The sequence below is a fragment of the Chiloscyllium plagiosum genome, chromosome 1 (assembly GCF_004010195.1).
Source record: "Chiloscyllium plagiosum isolate BGI_BamShark_2017 chromosome 1, ASM401019v2, whole genome shotgun sequence".
Lineage (NCBI taxonomy): Eukaryota > Metazoa > Chordata > Chondrichthyes > Orectolobiformes > Hemiscylliidae > Chiloscyllium > Chiloscyllium plagiosum.
Window position 1 is genome coordinate 94,007,620 of NC_057710.1, and position 15,239 is coordinate 94,022,858.

General features: G+C 41.8%; 1 protein-coding gene across 1 annotated transcript in view; it reads right to left on the bottom strand.

Annotated features, from left to right (window-relative positions):
- Positions 1-15,239, bottom strand: part of grxcr1a (glutaredoxin and cysteine rich domain containing 1 a) — a 95,675-nt gene that overhangs the window by 26,116 nt on the left and 54,320 nt on the right. The window contains exon 3 of the mRNA XM_043692026.1: positions 6,924-6,989. Within this exon, the coding sequence (XP_043547961.1) occupies positions 6,924-6,989 (66 nt within the window). The remainder of the gene's footprint in view (positions 1-6,923; positions 6,990-15,239) is intronic.

Consider the following 15,239-nt stretch of genomic DNA (forward strand, 5'->3'; position numbering starts at 1 on the left):
GGTAGTCCATAGAATCTGGGGTGTTGTTGCTTTCAGGTTTCATTCTTTGTAGGGCCGCCCTGGTTATCTGTCCGTTTTTTTGTAGGTTCCTCAGTGTGTTGTTTATCCTATTGGTGAGCTGTGGGGTGGGGTCAAACTCCCTCTTTTGGTAGGTGTTGGTATCTGCAAGTAGTTGTTGTGCTTTTTGGATGTACTCTGCTTTATCCAGGATGACCGTCATTCTGCCTTTGACTGCTGGTAGTATGATTATGTTCTTATCGTTTCTTAGTGATTTTAGTGCTTCCCTCTCCTTGGTGTTGTGTTTGTCTTTTCCTTGTCTTTCCCTTATATCTTCCTAGTGATGCCCATATCCTATAACTCAACAAAAAAAAATTGTAGTTTAGATCAGAGTGGTGCTGGAAAAGCACAGCAGGTCAAGCAACATCCGAGGAGCAGGAAAATCGATGTTTCGGGCAAAAGCCCTTCATCAGGAATAGAGGCAGGAAGCCTCCAAGGTGGAGAGATTATCTCTCCACCCTGGAGGCTTCCTGCCCCTATTCCTGATTAAAGGTTTTTGCCTGAAACATCAATTTTCCTGCTCCTCGGATGCTGCCTGACCTGCTGTGCTTTTCCAGCACCACTCTGATCTAAACTCTGGTTTCCAGCATCTGCAGTCCTCACTTTTGCCTAAAAAAAATTGTAGTCAGTGAGCATCAACAAACTATTCAATTGCTTGGTCATCATAACTAATCTCCCAAAGATTGACACAAACACATGGTCCAATGGGTCTAATTGAACAGTGATCAAATATAGGAAAAATGGGCCAGATTTTTCAATGATTGCAGATCCTTTTTTTTATGAAAGTAGGGAGCCCTACATTTGTGAAAGGAGATTCCACTCAGAGCTCCCTCAAAAATGAGGAGCCTCACTTTCACTGTGACAGCTCTTTGGGTAGTACAGAACTATCAGGGAACGGCAAGCCATGCTCTTTCCAGAGTGAACATTCGGGTATTCTGAAATGTAACGGCCTCGACCATCATTTTGACGACTGCTGTTAAAGTGTGAGTCCTGAGGTAAGTGTGATATTAGTATTCTGGGAGAGTTGACTGTCATGTGGGGGTTGGGTGCCAGGAGTAGGATCTGAAAATGTGTTGCTGGAAAAGTGCAGCAGGTCAGGCAGCATCCAAGGAGCAAAAGAATCGATGTTTTGGGCATGAGCCCTTCTTCAGGAAACTTCTTCAACAAATAATCATTCCTGAAGAAGGGCTCATGCCTGAAACATTGATTCTCCTGCTCCTTGGATGCTGCCTGACCTGCTACGCTTTTCCAGCAACACATTTTCAGCTCTGATCTCCAGCATCTGCAGTCCTCACTTTCTCCTGCCAGGAGTAGGATGCCAAGCAGGTTGGCTGCCAGAGTGCTCAGTGAGCAGAGGAGTTAGGGTGCCAGGTAGCCTTGGTGCCAGCTGGGAAGAAATGGAATGAAAGATGGCTCCCAGGCGTTTGTCGGCTCTTGGAGCAGATATCCTGAGAGGGGTTCTCTGGTCCCTGAAGAGTATAGGGTCCGGGTGTGTGGGTGTGCCGAGTTCAAGAGGGAGAGGGGAAGAGGAGTCATGGTCCTAAGTAACAGAGGATTGGGTGTCAGAGTAGTGGGTGTCAGATCCTGAGGACAATTATTGAGTCCCAGAGCGTGGGTTGTCAGGGTTTGAATCCATCAACATGGATTTGAGGTTAAACAAATTTGTTTTGGATTATTTTCCATCTGTAAAACATGACGCATTGTGCTTTTGTCAACAAATAACCACATTTCTTTAACAAAGTGTGGGTAGAGAGCTGCTTCCTAACAACACTTTGTTTTCCTCTTCCATTGTAAATATCATCTCATAACCTGCGGGTTTGAAGAAGAATTCATTAATTTTAATATCACTGGAGTGACAATGTTTAGGGGGATTTCTGATTGCACTCTCTCCCTCTCTGTCTCTCTGAAACATGTCCCACAATTATCCAGATTGTGATCACACAGTAGAGTCTCTCTGTGCTCTGTTATGCATTATTAACTCCTTTCATTTGGAAAATAATTCATTGCTTTTCAGTGTTAACTAATTGAAAGTGGTAAGACAAATGTGTTTCTTTTTCTAAAATAATTCTGACATTAGGATATGTTATATGATTTGCTGTGCACTAGTGAAAGGATTAACTTTGCTAATTTTTGTAATTTGGAGATGCTGGTGTTGGACTGGGGTGTACAAAGTTAAAAATCACACAACACCAGGTTATAGTCCAACAGGTTTATTTGGAAGCACACTAGCTTTCAGACCAATGCTTCATCACCTGATGAAGGAGCAGCGCTCCGAAAGCTAGTGCTTCCAATTAAACCTGTTGGACTATAACCTGGTGTTGTGTGATTTTTAACTCTGTTAACAATGGTGATAGCTAGACAATATGTTGAAGGTGTTAGCCCCCTGTGTTCTCTGTCTATGACCTGATGTTTAGATTGATTCTAATCTAAAAAGTGAGATAACAGAGTTCTACATGGATTCATGCAGTTTTTGAGCAAAGTACAATGTAACTCTGCAAGTACAAATTCACCCCATAAAATATATGTATGCATGTGGGTCTTTGTCTGTCCATGTGTGTGTGTGTGTCTGTCTGGGGTAGGGGTTGTGAGTGTGAGAAAGTGTGTGTGTGTGTGTAGTGAGTGCAAAGTGTCTTAGGTCTGTGAGGGGGTGCATGTGTGTGTGTGGGAGTGTGTGTGTCTATAAGGGTGTGTGTGGGTGTCTGTGTGCGCGTCTGTGTGTACCTGTGTCCGTGTGTATGTGAGAGTGTGTGTGTGTAGGAATATCTGTGTGTGTGTAGTGCAATGGTGATCACCTGTAATGTGACATGAACCCAAGGTCCCGGTTGAGGCCCTCCCTATGGGTACCGAACTTAGCTATCAGCCTCTGCTCGGCCACTTTCCTCTGCTGCCTGCCCCGAAGTCCACCTTGGAGGATGGTCACCCGAAGGTCCGAGGCTGAATGTCCTGGACCACTGAAGTGTTCCCTAACTGGGAGGGAACCCTCCTGTCTGTTGATTGTTGTGCGGTGCCCATTCATCTGTTGTCGTAGCCGTTGCTCGGTTTCCCCAATGTACCATGCCTCTGGGCATCCCTGCCTGCAACGTATAAGATAGACAATGTTGGCTGAGTCACCTGAGTACAAGGTGGAAGGTGTTCCCACGCGTAATAGTGGTATCTATGTCCACAATCTGACATGTCTTGCAGCGTCCACCGTGACAGGGTTGTATGGAGTTGTCCTGAGAGCCGGGCAGTTTGCTACGAACAATGATCTGTTTGAGGTTTGGCGGTTGTTTAAAGGCAAGTAGTGGAGGTGTGGGGAAGGTCTTGGTGAGGTGCTTATCCTCATTGATAATGTGTTGCAGGTCACGAAGAACATGGCGTAATTTTTCAGCCCCTGGGAAGTACTGAACAACGAAGAGTACCATGTCAGTTGCAGCACGTGTCTGTCTCCTGAGGAGGTCATTACGGTTCCTTGCTGTGGCACGTCGGAACTGGCGGTCGATGAGTTGAGCATCGTACCCCGTTCTTGTGAGGGCATCCTTGAGTACTTCCAGGTGTCCGTCACGTTCCTCCTCAGATCCGGTGTATGCGTAGGGCTTGTCCATAGGGAATAGCTGTTTTAATATGTTTTGGGTGGAAGCTGGAGAAGCGTAGCATTGTGAGGTTGTCTGTGGATTTGCGGTAGAGTGTGGTGCTGAGGTGTTCATCCTTGATGGAGACGCATGTGTCCAAGAATGAGACAGATAGTCGAGAGTAGTCCATGGTGAGTTTGATGGTGGGATGAAACTTGTTGATGTCACTGTGTAGTTTTATCAGTGACTCCTCGCCATGGGTCCAGAGGAAGAAAATGTCGTCAATGTGCCTGGTGTATAATATTGGTTGGAGATCCTGCATAGAGAAGAAGTCTTGTTCGAACCTGTGCATAAAAATATTGGCATATTGGGGTGCAAATTTGGTCCCCATGGCTGTTCCATTTGTCTGGATGAAGAACTGGTTGTCAAAGGTGAAGACATTGTGATTGAGGATAAAACGGATGAGTTGTCGGACGGTGTTTGGAGACTGGCAGTTGTTGGTGTTGAGTACTGAGGCTGTTGCTGCGATGCCATCATTGTGGGGGATGCTGGTGTAGAGTGTGGAAACGTTCATTGTGACGAGGAGTGTTCCCAGTTCGACTGGTCCATGGGTACTGAGTTTCTGTAAGAAATCCGTAGTGTCGCAACAGAAACTGGAGATCCCCTGTACAATAAGTTTCAAGATGCCTTCCACATAGCCGGAGAGATTCTCACATAGGGTCCCATTGCCCGACATGATGGGACATCCCGGTGTGTTGGCTTTGTGTACCTTTGGAAGGCAGTAGAAGTCGCCTACACAAGAAGTACATGGGATGAGGGCGCGTAGGGAACCCTGAAGGACTGGATCCAAAGTTCTGATCAGTGTGTTTAATTCTCGGGTGTGTTCTTTGGTCGGATCAACTGGTAGTTGCCTGTTGTGTTCCTGGTTGTTCAGTTGTCAGTACACTTCCTTGCAGTAATCTGTTCTATTCTGAATGACAACGGCTCCTCCTTTATCTGCTGGTTTGATGACAATGTTGTGATTGGTTTTGAGACCCTGGATGGCATTGCGTTGTGAACGGGTGATGTTTTGCTCTATCTTGTGAGTACAGCTGATGAATCTGGCATTTATATATTTCCTGACAGTTTGAGCATACATGTCAAGCCCAGGGCAGCGGCCCTCCGGTGGGGTCCATGTTGACACCTTCTTTGGTCGCTCCTCTACAGAACCCTGTGATGACTGTTCACGTTCATCAGTGGGCTCAGTGGGATCACTGCCGGCAGCTTGAAAGAATTCCCGGAGTCTCATTCGTCTGATGAACTCCTCTGTGTCTGCTGCCAGAACCAACGGGTCCATTTTGGTAAACATTTTTTGTAAACATTCTTAATGAAACTTTCATAGAAATACTGCATAAAGAGTTGCCTGGCAGTAACTATTCACCCACCCCCAGCCGACAGCAGGTGGGAGAATATTAAGGGACAGATCAGAATAAAAACAAAATGGGTAACACATCTCTAACTCATTTCACAGCAGTGGACCATGTGGTATACTGGTATGAAGGAGCAGGACAATTCATTTGCAAGTTTATATCAAGATCCCACAATATAATTAAACAATTATTATAAAAGTTTTCCAGGGGTGTTTCACCCTGCTCTTCAAAGAACCTTGACATTCCTTCTGTCAATCACAGAAAACATCACTCTGATGCCAAATGGTGGATAACCTACCTCTTATACCAACCCCACTGTTCTCCATCATCCTATCAGCAAAACCTGCTCCCAAATTCTCCAAACCTCTGATGACGTAACCTTAGCCCTCTCCAGTTCTGATTTTCTCTTACACTCAACAGAACGCTAGCTTATTCATTAAAGTTCCTGAAGGATGGCTGCCCCCTCTATGTTCACCTTATGGTCGAGGTCGCATTACGATGGAAGACCAAGTTAATCATTTGTACATGATTGCATTTCAAAACAAGCAAAATATAAACATTAAAATTTGTGTACATCCTAGCATACAATTTGAGCTATCCAAGTAACCCAAAATGCACACGATTGTTCTTTTACATTGGCACTCTATGAACTGTGCCGTCCTCACCATGGGCCCGAATATTGAATTCATTCCATTCAGAAGGCATATCTTCAAGGCTTCTGAATTTTCTACAGGTTTTTTCTGTCCTTCAGAGAGGCGTACGATGGAACACACTTTGAAACAACCTCTTCACAACAGTTTGAAGAGCATGACTATATTTAACTGATCTGATTTTTAAACAGATCTGTTACAGTTTCATGATTTTGCCATGGCATATGGAAAAGCTGCTAATTCAGCTGCATATCAGCTTCCACTTCATCACAAGCTGGTATAGGAAAAGTTCTAAGCATTATGTCTAACACAATGGTTCAGCTTGCATCCTTGGACCTTTTCAGTTTCCTTCAGGGCTTGTAGCAACTTTCATCACTCTGAGCAATCCCTCTGGCCACAACTGTAAGTTTTTACAGTTTCACCTCTCACATCAAGGTCTATATTCACAGGACACCTGTCTGATCTCCAATGTGTCTTTACTGAAATACCTGTCCCCAGTGTGTGTGTACCTCACAGTACAGTTCACATGATTACAGTGGTCCAGGAAGGTCATTTGTACCTAATTGCAATCTAAACAGATATACAGTTTGCTTTGTCATGAGCTTGTTCTTTCAACCATCCGTTGCTCTGATCTAAAGTCTTTTCTCTTTCATGCAATGAAGCTCTGAGGTCCAAACTTTGTCATTAAATACTTCTCTCTCCCACCCTGCAGATCAAACTACCTGAATGATAGGTTCATCCTCAAGAATCCCCAGCTGTAATGTGCTCTAACCAGCATCATCACATTCTCTGGCCGCTTGCATCCTTCACTGTGGTTCCCTACTTCCCTGTATATATATCGATGCTTCTGATTGCTACAATCGATGACTGTTTCTACACAAGTGTAACAACACATGAATTAAACCCTCAAATTTTAGTATAGCTTGCAACACATTTAAAATTATGTTATAGCTAATTAGGAGATTAGCTATAATGACTTGTTGTGAAGTGTTTATGATTAAAGCTCAAGAAATGTATAACAAAACTAATAAGCTCTTAATTATGAATGGGTTAAATAATGATGTGTATATTGTATCACAAATACAGCCAAAAAAAAAACAACTGGTAAATTGACATGAGAATAAAATCAGAAATAAATCAATTCGTGCAAACAACTCACAATAGCTGTTACTTAGGGAAATAACATGCTAAAGTAAATAAAGCTGAACTTTCTCTAAATCTAAGGCATGCTACTTTTGTTGTAAATGTATATTTACCTCAATCTTTGTTAAGAGATCTTGTAGCTCCCCTGATTCATTCATTGACAATATTTTCTCTGCACCCTGTTAGCAAATAAATGCATAATAGCACTAAGAGAAGCTTCACATCAAATCCCTAAGTGAAGGAACATTATAGTTAAACTACATGTTGCATACATTTTCCCCCAAATTCTTCCCTCCCCTGAAGGCAATGATATTTGATGATATAGTCCTGGTGTACTTTACCCCACTTGATCGGTGCCATTGGGGAATGTGTAAGCATGTTGTTTGACTGTGGGAGTAGTCAAGGGTGATGCTGTTTTCACTTGGTGATTTATAGCAGCAGTCAGTGGAATGCAAATCCAATATTTTGTATCTTTTTGATACCTGGATCGTGGGGCCACTCGTCATATTCCAACTGCTGTTTTGCATCCGCTGAACTGGAACAACAAGGGTCAGGATCAAAGCAAAGAGTATAATGCCCAAATTTTCTACTTTGCATTTGTTCAGATGTATTGCCAGGAATAATGGCCTTTCTTCAATCTACTTGTTTTGTTAGGTACCTTTATGCTGCTGACAGTTACATTGCAGGACAACAGTACAGGCATTATACACATTTGACACATCCAATATCATTGTGTGTTAAATAGTAAAATCTCAAATGGAGTATAATATCAACATAACTGTTTACTTACAATCAAATTCAAATACACTGGGTGCAAATTCTGTTGAGCTGAACCATCTAATTATATTGTACAGTTAAGCCTTATTGGAAATCTCTGCCTCAGAAGGTGGTGGAGGCAGGAACCGTTAAACATTTTAAAGGCAGAGATAAATAGATGAGATAAATAGATAAATAAATATTAGCCACTAATAGTTATTCATTCTCCTTTTATTCATTAACTGTTATCTACTCCTTTGTCTGTCCAACTGTTCTTCTCTCTCTTTGCACTCTAGCTCCACTTATTGTTTACTCCTTACCCCCTCCCTATCTTCTGCATGAAAGCCAACTATTTCCTAGCTACCATCAGTTCTGAAAAAGGGTTACTGGACCTGAAATGTTACCTCTGCTTTATTCCACAGATACTGTCAGATCTGCTGAGATTTTCTGTTTTTGTTGTAAATTGATTCTTGTTAGGTAAGAAACTAAAAGGTTAACATGTTTTGATTAATATGAATATGAAATTTGAAACAGACCAGCCATGACTGTACTGAATGTTAGAACAGGCTTAAGAGGTCAAATCGTCTACCTCAGCTCCAATTTTATGTATTTGCTTTTACCAATGTTGCAATCAGTGCTGGACTGAGTCACTTTCTTTATCTGAGAATCTAGAATTGGTTAATTATTTTATATGCAATTGGTGAAGGCATTTTAAAAACAAATGAAATCACAAAATTGTATCCCAATATATGTATCAAGCCCTCCAGCTATATCACCTTCACCAGAAGTCTACTTGATCAGTATTCCAGTTTGTTACTTCCTGCTGACTTGTGTCATTATAGCTGGTTGCTAACTGTTCTTCACACAGCTTTTACAAATTTAGTGCCAATGGACATAATTATTTTGCCTTTACAAGATGACAGTGTGTAGCTGCTGCTCAACAGCTTCTCACAGAGCTCAATGTAGGTTGAACAATACCCAGATAAAATGGGGTGATCTGAAACTACTCCATAGCACATTCTGCTGTACATGTTTCTGAAAGGGTCAATACTTATTTTAACTTCAGCAGAGTAAAGTGGGAGCTAATAGGGGACAGACCCAAGGCTTCTATGCACTTAACAGACTCTGTAGTAATATGAGTATACTTATACAATCTCTAATTAGTTACAGCAATGCATTCAACTTCTTATTGCTCATTTAACAAGACTCTTACAGTTAAACCAGAAATGTGGCTGTCACATCCATGCTGTATCATTTGGGCTTGAAGAAATCTGCAAAATCTATTGAATGTCTAATTTGCATATTTTTATCTAGATTAGATTTCCTACAGTGTGGAAATAGACCCTTCAGCCCAACAAGTCCACACCGACCCTCCAAAGAGTAACCCACCCAGTCCCATTTCCCTCTGACTAGTGCACCTAACACTATGGGCAATTTAACATGGCCAATTCACCTGACCTGCACATCTTTGGACTGTGGGAGGAAACCTGAGCACCTGGAGGAAACCCACGCAGACATGGGGAGAATGTGCAAACTCCACTCGCCCAAGGCTGGAACCGAACCCGGGACCCTGGTGCTGTGAGGCAGCAGTGCTAACCACTGAGCCACCGTGCCACCCAATTAATTAATAATTGCAAAAGTTTTTAAATGGCCTTTATTAACAGTGACTGAACTGTTTTTCTAATATTTTAAAAAAAGCTTTTCTTGACATCCCTAACAAATATCTTTTCAAAATCATCTCCCTCAAATATTGCAATATAATCAGAGAAATGGTATTAAAATTGCCTCAAGTTTCTTTCAGGTCAATGTAAAAATAGTCAGGTAACATCCCTCCTAATGTTATTTTAACTAAATTATTTATGGATTTTGACAAGATTAATTTTAATGGGATGTGGACAACAACCTAGTCTCGACCATAATTGTGTAAAATTGAAGATGAACAATGGGCAGTGATCAAAATAGAGTCTAGATTAGAGTGGTGCTGGAAAAGCACAGCAGGTCAGGCAGCATCCGAGGAGCAGGAAAATCAACGTTTCCGGTGATCAAAATAGAGTCTGGCTTTATGCAGGACAAGGTAAACTCCTCATGGGAAAGAGTTCAGTTCATGAAATAAAACAACCACAGTCAACAAAAGAAGCAAGAAAGAACACATAACAAAAGGAAGGAACACAGAAATGAAAACAGTAGTGTAAATCCAGGATGCTATGATCAAAATAAAATATAGCTGAAGAAGACAGGAAGATGTACAGAGAAAGGAATATGTGTAAAAAATTCTGAGTGGCATCAAGATTAACACAAAAATGTTATCACAATTACCTCAAAGCAAAAAGCCTATCAAAGTTAATGTTATAGTAATATTGCAAATGAAAATAAGGAAATTTGAAACTTATTGAGTCATTTTACAAAACATTGTAGTTGCTTAGCTGCTCACATGGCATCAGTGGAGAGACAAATAAAGTTGACATTTCAAACCTATAACTTTTCACCTTCCCGAATTGGTGAAAATGAGTGATGGAACAGATGTTAAGCAAATCTAAGGACAGGGAGTCAATTTTCAGCCATTTCCATTCACTCCATAAAATATCAAGAAACAGCTGAAGATATGGGAAACTGGAAAGGCTGTGGGTCTAACAACAGCACATCAGCAGTGCTGAGAACCAATGCTGCAGAACAAACCATACCTCTGGCAAGTCATTTCAATATGACTACAATCATGTATCTTTAAGATAAGGTAACTTGAAGGGAACCATGTTACTTATCTGGTGGCAGACACTTTAGCAGCATATAAAGGCATATCTTCATAGACATATGAACGGGAGGCAAACAGAGGGATAGAAACCACATATGGGCAAGAAGTAAGGGGTCTAATCCTTGCAGTGCAGTCTCGGTGGGCTGAAGGGCCCGTTCCTGTGGTGTATTGTACTGCATTTACTGTGTGACAGTAAGCCTGGGTGTTCTGATTGTTAGCGACGAAAGAATATTCATATTGTTTCCCTTGAAGATGTATACTTTTGGAGACAATGGCAACAGTCTGTGTTCAGAAGATAAACTGAGCTTTCAGAGCTCAAAATATTGAGAATATCAAATTCTAAACTGTAATGTTTTAAACTATCTATTTATTTCTAAGATAAAGAGAGTTGGGTCACACGACTAGCTAATTAGCATCTCTACAGGGATTGGCCTTGGCCTATGCGAATTTATGTTGCCTTGATAATTAGCTTCAAGATGGGTAGGTTACAGAGGGAGAGATACAAAATGACAGTGGGCTATAGATTCTCTTGAAATGTCAATGAATGTGACAGACATGTTAGTCTCTCAGGCAATGTTCCCTCTATTTATTTTTTTCTGCAAGGTAGACCCTTGAGATCTGTGCAAGGCAGCAGCTTCTGAAAGTGGAAGCCAATGTGCCAACATACCAACTGGTGTGCATAGGACCATCAAGTGGCTGCATGGCTGAAAGATAACATTGCACTGTGGGTTTAGGAGAGAGAGAAATGGAGAGAAGCTAGGCTGTGCACATCCCAAAAGGCTTGCGTAGATTGAAAGGACCAAATTCGTAGGGAGCTAGAATGTGGATGGAAGATTTACATTGAGGATGACATGCCCAAGAAAACTTGTCACACGACTCACGTTCGGAACAAAGTGCAACGTTGAGTTTCAGTGATATTTTGTATTTTTTTTGTGTTGTGAAGAAGGAGATCTGATTTTAGTTTAATCTTTAGAGTTGATCTTGTGCGTTTGGTGCTGAGGTGTCTGAAGACCTGTTTGTATAAAGGCATTTCTTATGAAAGAACAGACGCATCTGGAATACTTTGGAATAGTTAATAAAGGTTAATTTCAAAGAGATGATAGAGAAATTCTTGTTGAAAATAGGCGCAAAGAAGGCAGACTATTAGATAAACTAAGGAGCAAGGCTTCAAAAAAAACGCTGATCAAAGGGACTCCCTGTTCTTATGCATGAAACACAAAATGATCGTACGCAGATGCAGCAAATAGTTAAGAAAACAAATAGAATTCTGAGCTTTAATGCTTCAGTTTTGGAGTTTAAAACTGACCAAGTATTGTTAGAGTGTACAGGTAGTTGGTGGCTAAACCTGGAGCACTATGTACAGTCTTTGTACTCATATTTTTAAAGGATATGCTGGCAATAGAGGCTGAGATTCATGAGGCTGATACCTGGGATGATTCAGCTAACTTATGAAGAATAGCTAAAAAGGCTAGCCCTCTACTGATCAGAGTTGAGAAAATGAGTATTATCCTATTGAAACAAATTGGATTGCGAGGGGGCTTGAGATGTTTCCACTACTGGGGACATCTTGAACCATGAATCAGGGGATATTCTCTTAAAACTGAGATCTGAAGGAATTTCTTCTCTCAGTCGATGGCGATTGTCTAAAATTTGCTAAGCCAGGCAGTTGCGGAGGCTGGATCACTGCAAGTATTTAAAGAGTAGGTAGATAGATTTTTGAATTATCAGGGAGTTGATAGCAGTGCTGAATTGGTACAAAAGAGAAGTTGAGGCCTAGAGCAGGGCAGGCTTGAGGGACTGAATGGCCTACTCCGGCTCCTATTGCTTATGTTGTTGTATTCTAATGTCACAAACCTGGCAGGGTAATTCTGGGAACTACGAGCGCCTGATGAGATGCATAACAAGTTTTAAGTATGGGCTCAGCACCAGGGATCCCAGGATATCTTAACCATGGCGAGTACTCCAGTTATGGTGAGTTGGAGAATTGGGCTAACAATGGATGACAGGAACACCATAGGAGTGTTCATCTAGTTAATGAGGCACATTTGAACCAATAACAGAAGAAAACGCACTAGCTCTTGCAGAGAGAAACCTTCCATGAAACTCAATGAAAATAGCACACTGCCAGACTAATGCAAGTTTCAGCCCATTTTTTCACTGTTTGATTGGTGTACTACACTTGTTCATATTATGATTGGTGTCACTGTATGATTGCACTCACTCAGCACTAGTATTCATGTCCTATTTTATCAGTTTGTTCACCATAATGTTCTGCCATCTGACCAACTTCAGAGAAGGACTCCTGACTGAGCTCAAGTGGGCTGTGGTTTACATTCTTTTTTTAGATTAGATTAGATTACTTACAGTGTGGAAACAGGCCCTTCGGCCCAACAAGTCCACATCTACCCTTCGAAGAGCAACCCACCCAGACCCATTCCCCTACATTTACCCCTTCACCTAACACTATGGGCAATTTAGCATGGCCAATTCACCTGACCTGCACATTTTCGGACTGTGGGAGGAAACCGGAGCACCCAAAGGAAACCCACGCAGACACAGCAAACTCCACACAGACAGTTGCCTGAGGTGGGAATTGAACCCGGGTTTCTGGTGTTGTGAGGCAGCAGTGCTAACCACTGTGTCACCATGCAGCCCAGTTTTCAGTCTTTGCTTCTTCCCACAAAAATTCTGAGTTTAATATTCTGGCCAGACATCAGTGATGGCAATACTATAAAATCACAAATTTCACAATCGGTTGTAAGATCTTCAATTGCTTTGAAGACCTCTGGCCACTGTCTGAATCCTGATTGTACCTGCCTCTGACGTATCTTTCACAATAGGAAGGAAAGCTGAAATAAATAATATTCCATCCTACATGAATAGGTCATCTATGATGGTGCAACGGTTTTTCATGTTCAAAGTATGTGTTCTTGACCAACTTGCTGAACTTTTGATCTAGCCATCATTCAACACAAGGCATTGTAGTGATCGATAGCACATTCTCGATCATTTATTTGTTCTTGTCAAGTTCGGCTGAGCCTCCCTTGGCTTGCTGACCACTCGTTCTTCTCGGCAACATGAGGCATTTCACAGAATCACAGAATTGTAACAGCACAGAAGGAAGAGGCCATTTGGCCGTTGTGCCTTCACCAGTTCTGTTTCCAAATGATAATCTCCTGCCTTTTCCCTATGTCCCTGAACATCATTTCTATCCAAATAACCATCCAATATCCTCTTGAACATCTCTATTGAACCTGCCTCCACCACGTTTCCAAGCAGTGTAGCCCATTTATTGTGTCATCGTAAGTAATTTCAATTGTTCTTATTCAGCTTTTTGGATTCAGCCTGGAAAGTCCAAGGAAATGTTTGCCTGATAGATGTTTGACCAATTCGTCAACAACGGTTTTCTTGAAACCCCTTTTGCCCAGTGTTGGAGGGGGATGCATCTGTCACCATCTAACAAGCTCACCACGGTCCTTCTAAAAAGGAAATGGGAAAATTTGTGCTCTGCGTATTTTAAGTGTGGCTGGCTTTTATCTCTTTCTCAAGCCCATATTCCTTTGCTTGCACTTCTTATTGGCATCTTAGTGAAGGCTTGTCTTTTCAATGCTGCACTTGTCCTGAGGCTGCTTCCACAGCTACTGCAGTCTTTCTTGGTAGGTAATCCTATTTTAGCTGAGCTGAAGAAGGGTTTATGCCCGAAACGTCGATTCTCCTGCTCCTCGGATGCTGCCTGGCCTGCTGTGCTTTTCCAGCATCATATTTTTCAACTATTTTAGCTGCTGTCTGACTGTCTGGGCCTTCTCAAAGTAGTACACTTCAAGTGTAAATTCATTTTTCTTTGAAACAAAACCTTTCTTCCTATTCTTCTGAAATTTTCTCCATGTGGTGGTGTCTCTGCCTGGACTTTGACTCCACAATACCGCTGCCATGTTATTTACCCTGATGGCCATTGCTGGCACTTCCCAGTATCTGCCAACTCTGCCAGGATGTGGCCTAGGGTAAAGGTATTTTTGAAGTAATTCACTGCCCCCACATTCCTGTGTCTGTACTATCGACTCTCACATGCCCTCCAGGCAATTAGGGATAGGCAATAAATGCTGGCCAAGCCAGTGATGCCCTCATCCAATGAATGAAAGGAAGAGGCACATGGCTTAGTTATCAAGATGATTTGTTGCATGATAGCAAAAAGTAGAGTTTACATTACTAATCAGACATAGTTAATAAAGATTCCAAAGATCTATATGGAATGCATGTGCTCTTGTGTCTACACAAAGACACCAAATTGGCTGGAACAGGGTAACTTCAACTTCTTTTTACCACTGAAAACCTTCCTTAGTGTCTGTCAGCTGTGTACAGCTACTGTGTGTCTCCTATTTCAAAACTATTGCCTTAACAACAAGCCAGTTTCTCTGAATAAGGAGTCACTTAGCAGTACACAGCTGACAGACACTATGGAAGGGCATCAGTGGTGGAAAGATAAAGGATCACATAAGGAATCAAAATGAAACAGGAAAAAATCTACAGTGCTCAAAAATTTACTTTTGAAATGCAGTCATGATTGTGCTGACATCATGAAGTAGCTTTAGGATTGTGATGAAGATCATTGATTATCCAAATCTTTGAAGCACTGTCTACAAAACCTTATGAGTTGCTATGTGAAATGTTTTGCTCAGATCGATGAATGATTATCATGACCTCCTGTGTAGATTACTGGAATGAAAATTCAGCTACCACAATCCTCTGAATTAAGGGAGAGCCAGGTACAGAACTACAAGGTAAAAACAAGGACTGCAGATGCTGGAAACCAGATTCTAGATTAGAGTGGTGCTGGAAAAGCACAGCAGGTCAGGCAGCATCTGAGGAGCAGGAAAATCGATGTTTCAGGCAAAAGCCCTTCATCAGGAATAGAGGCAGGGTGCCT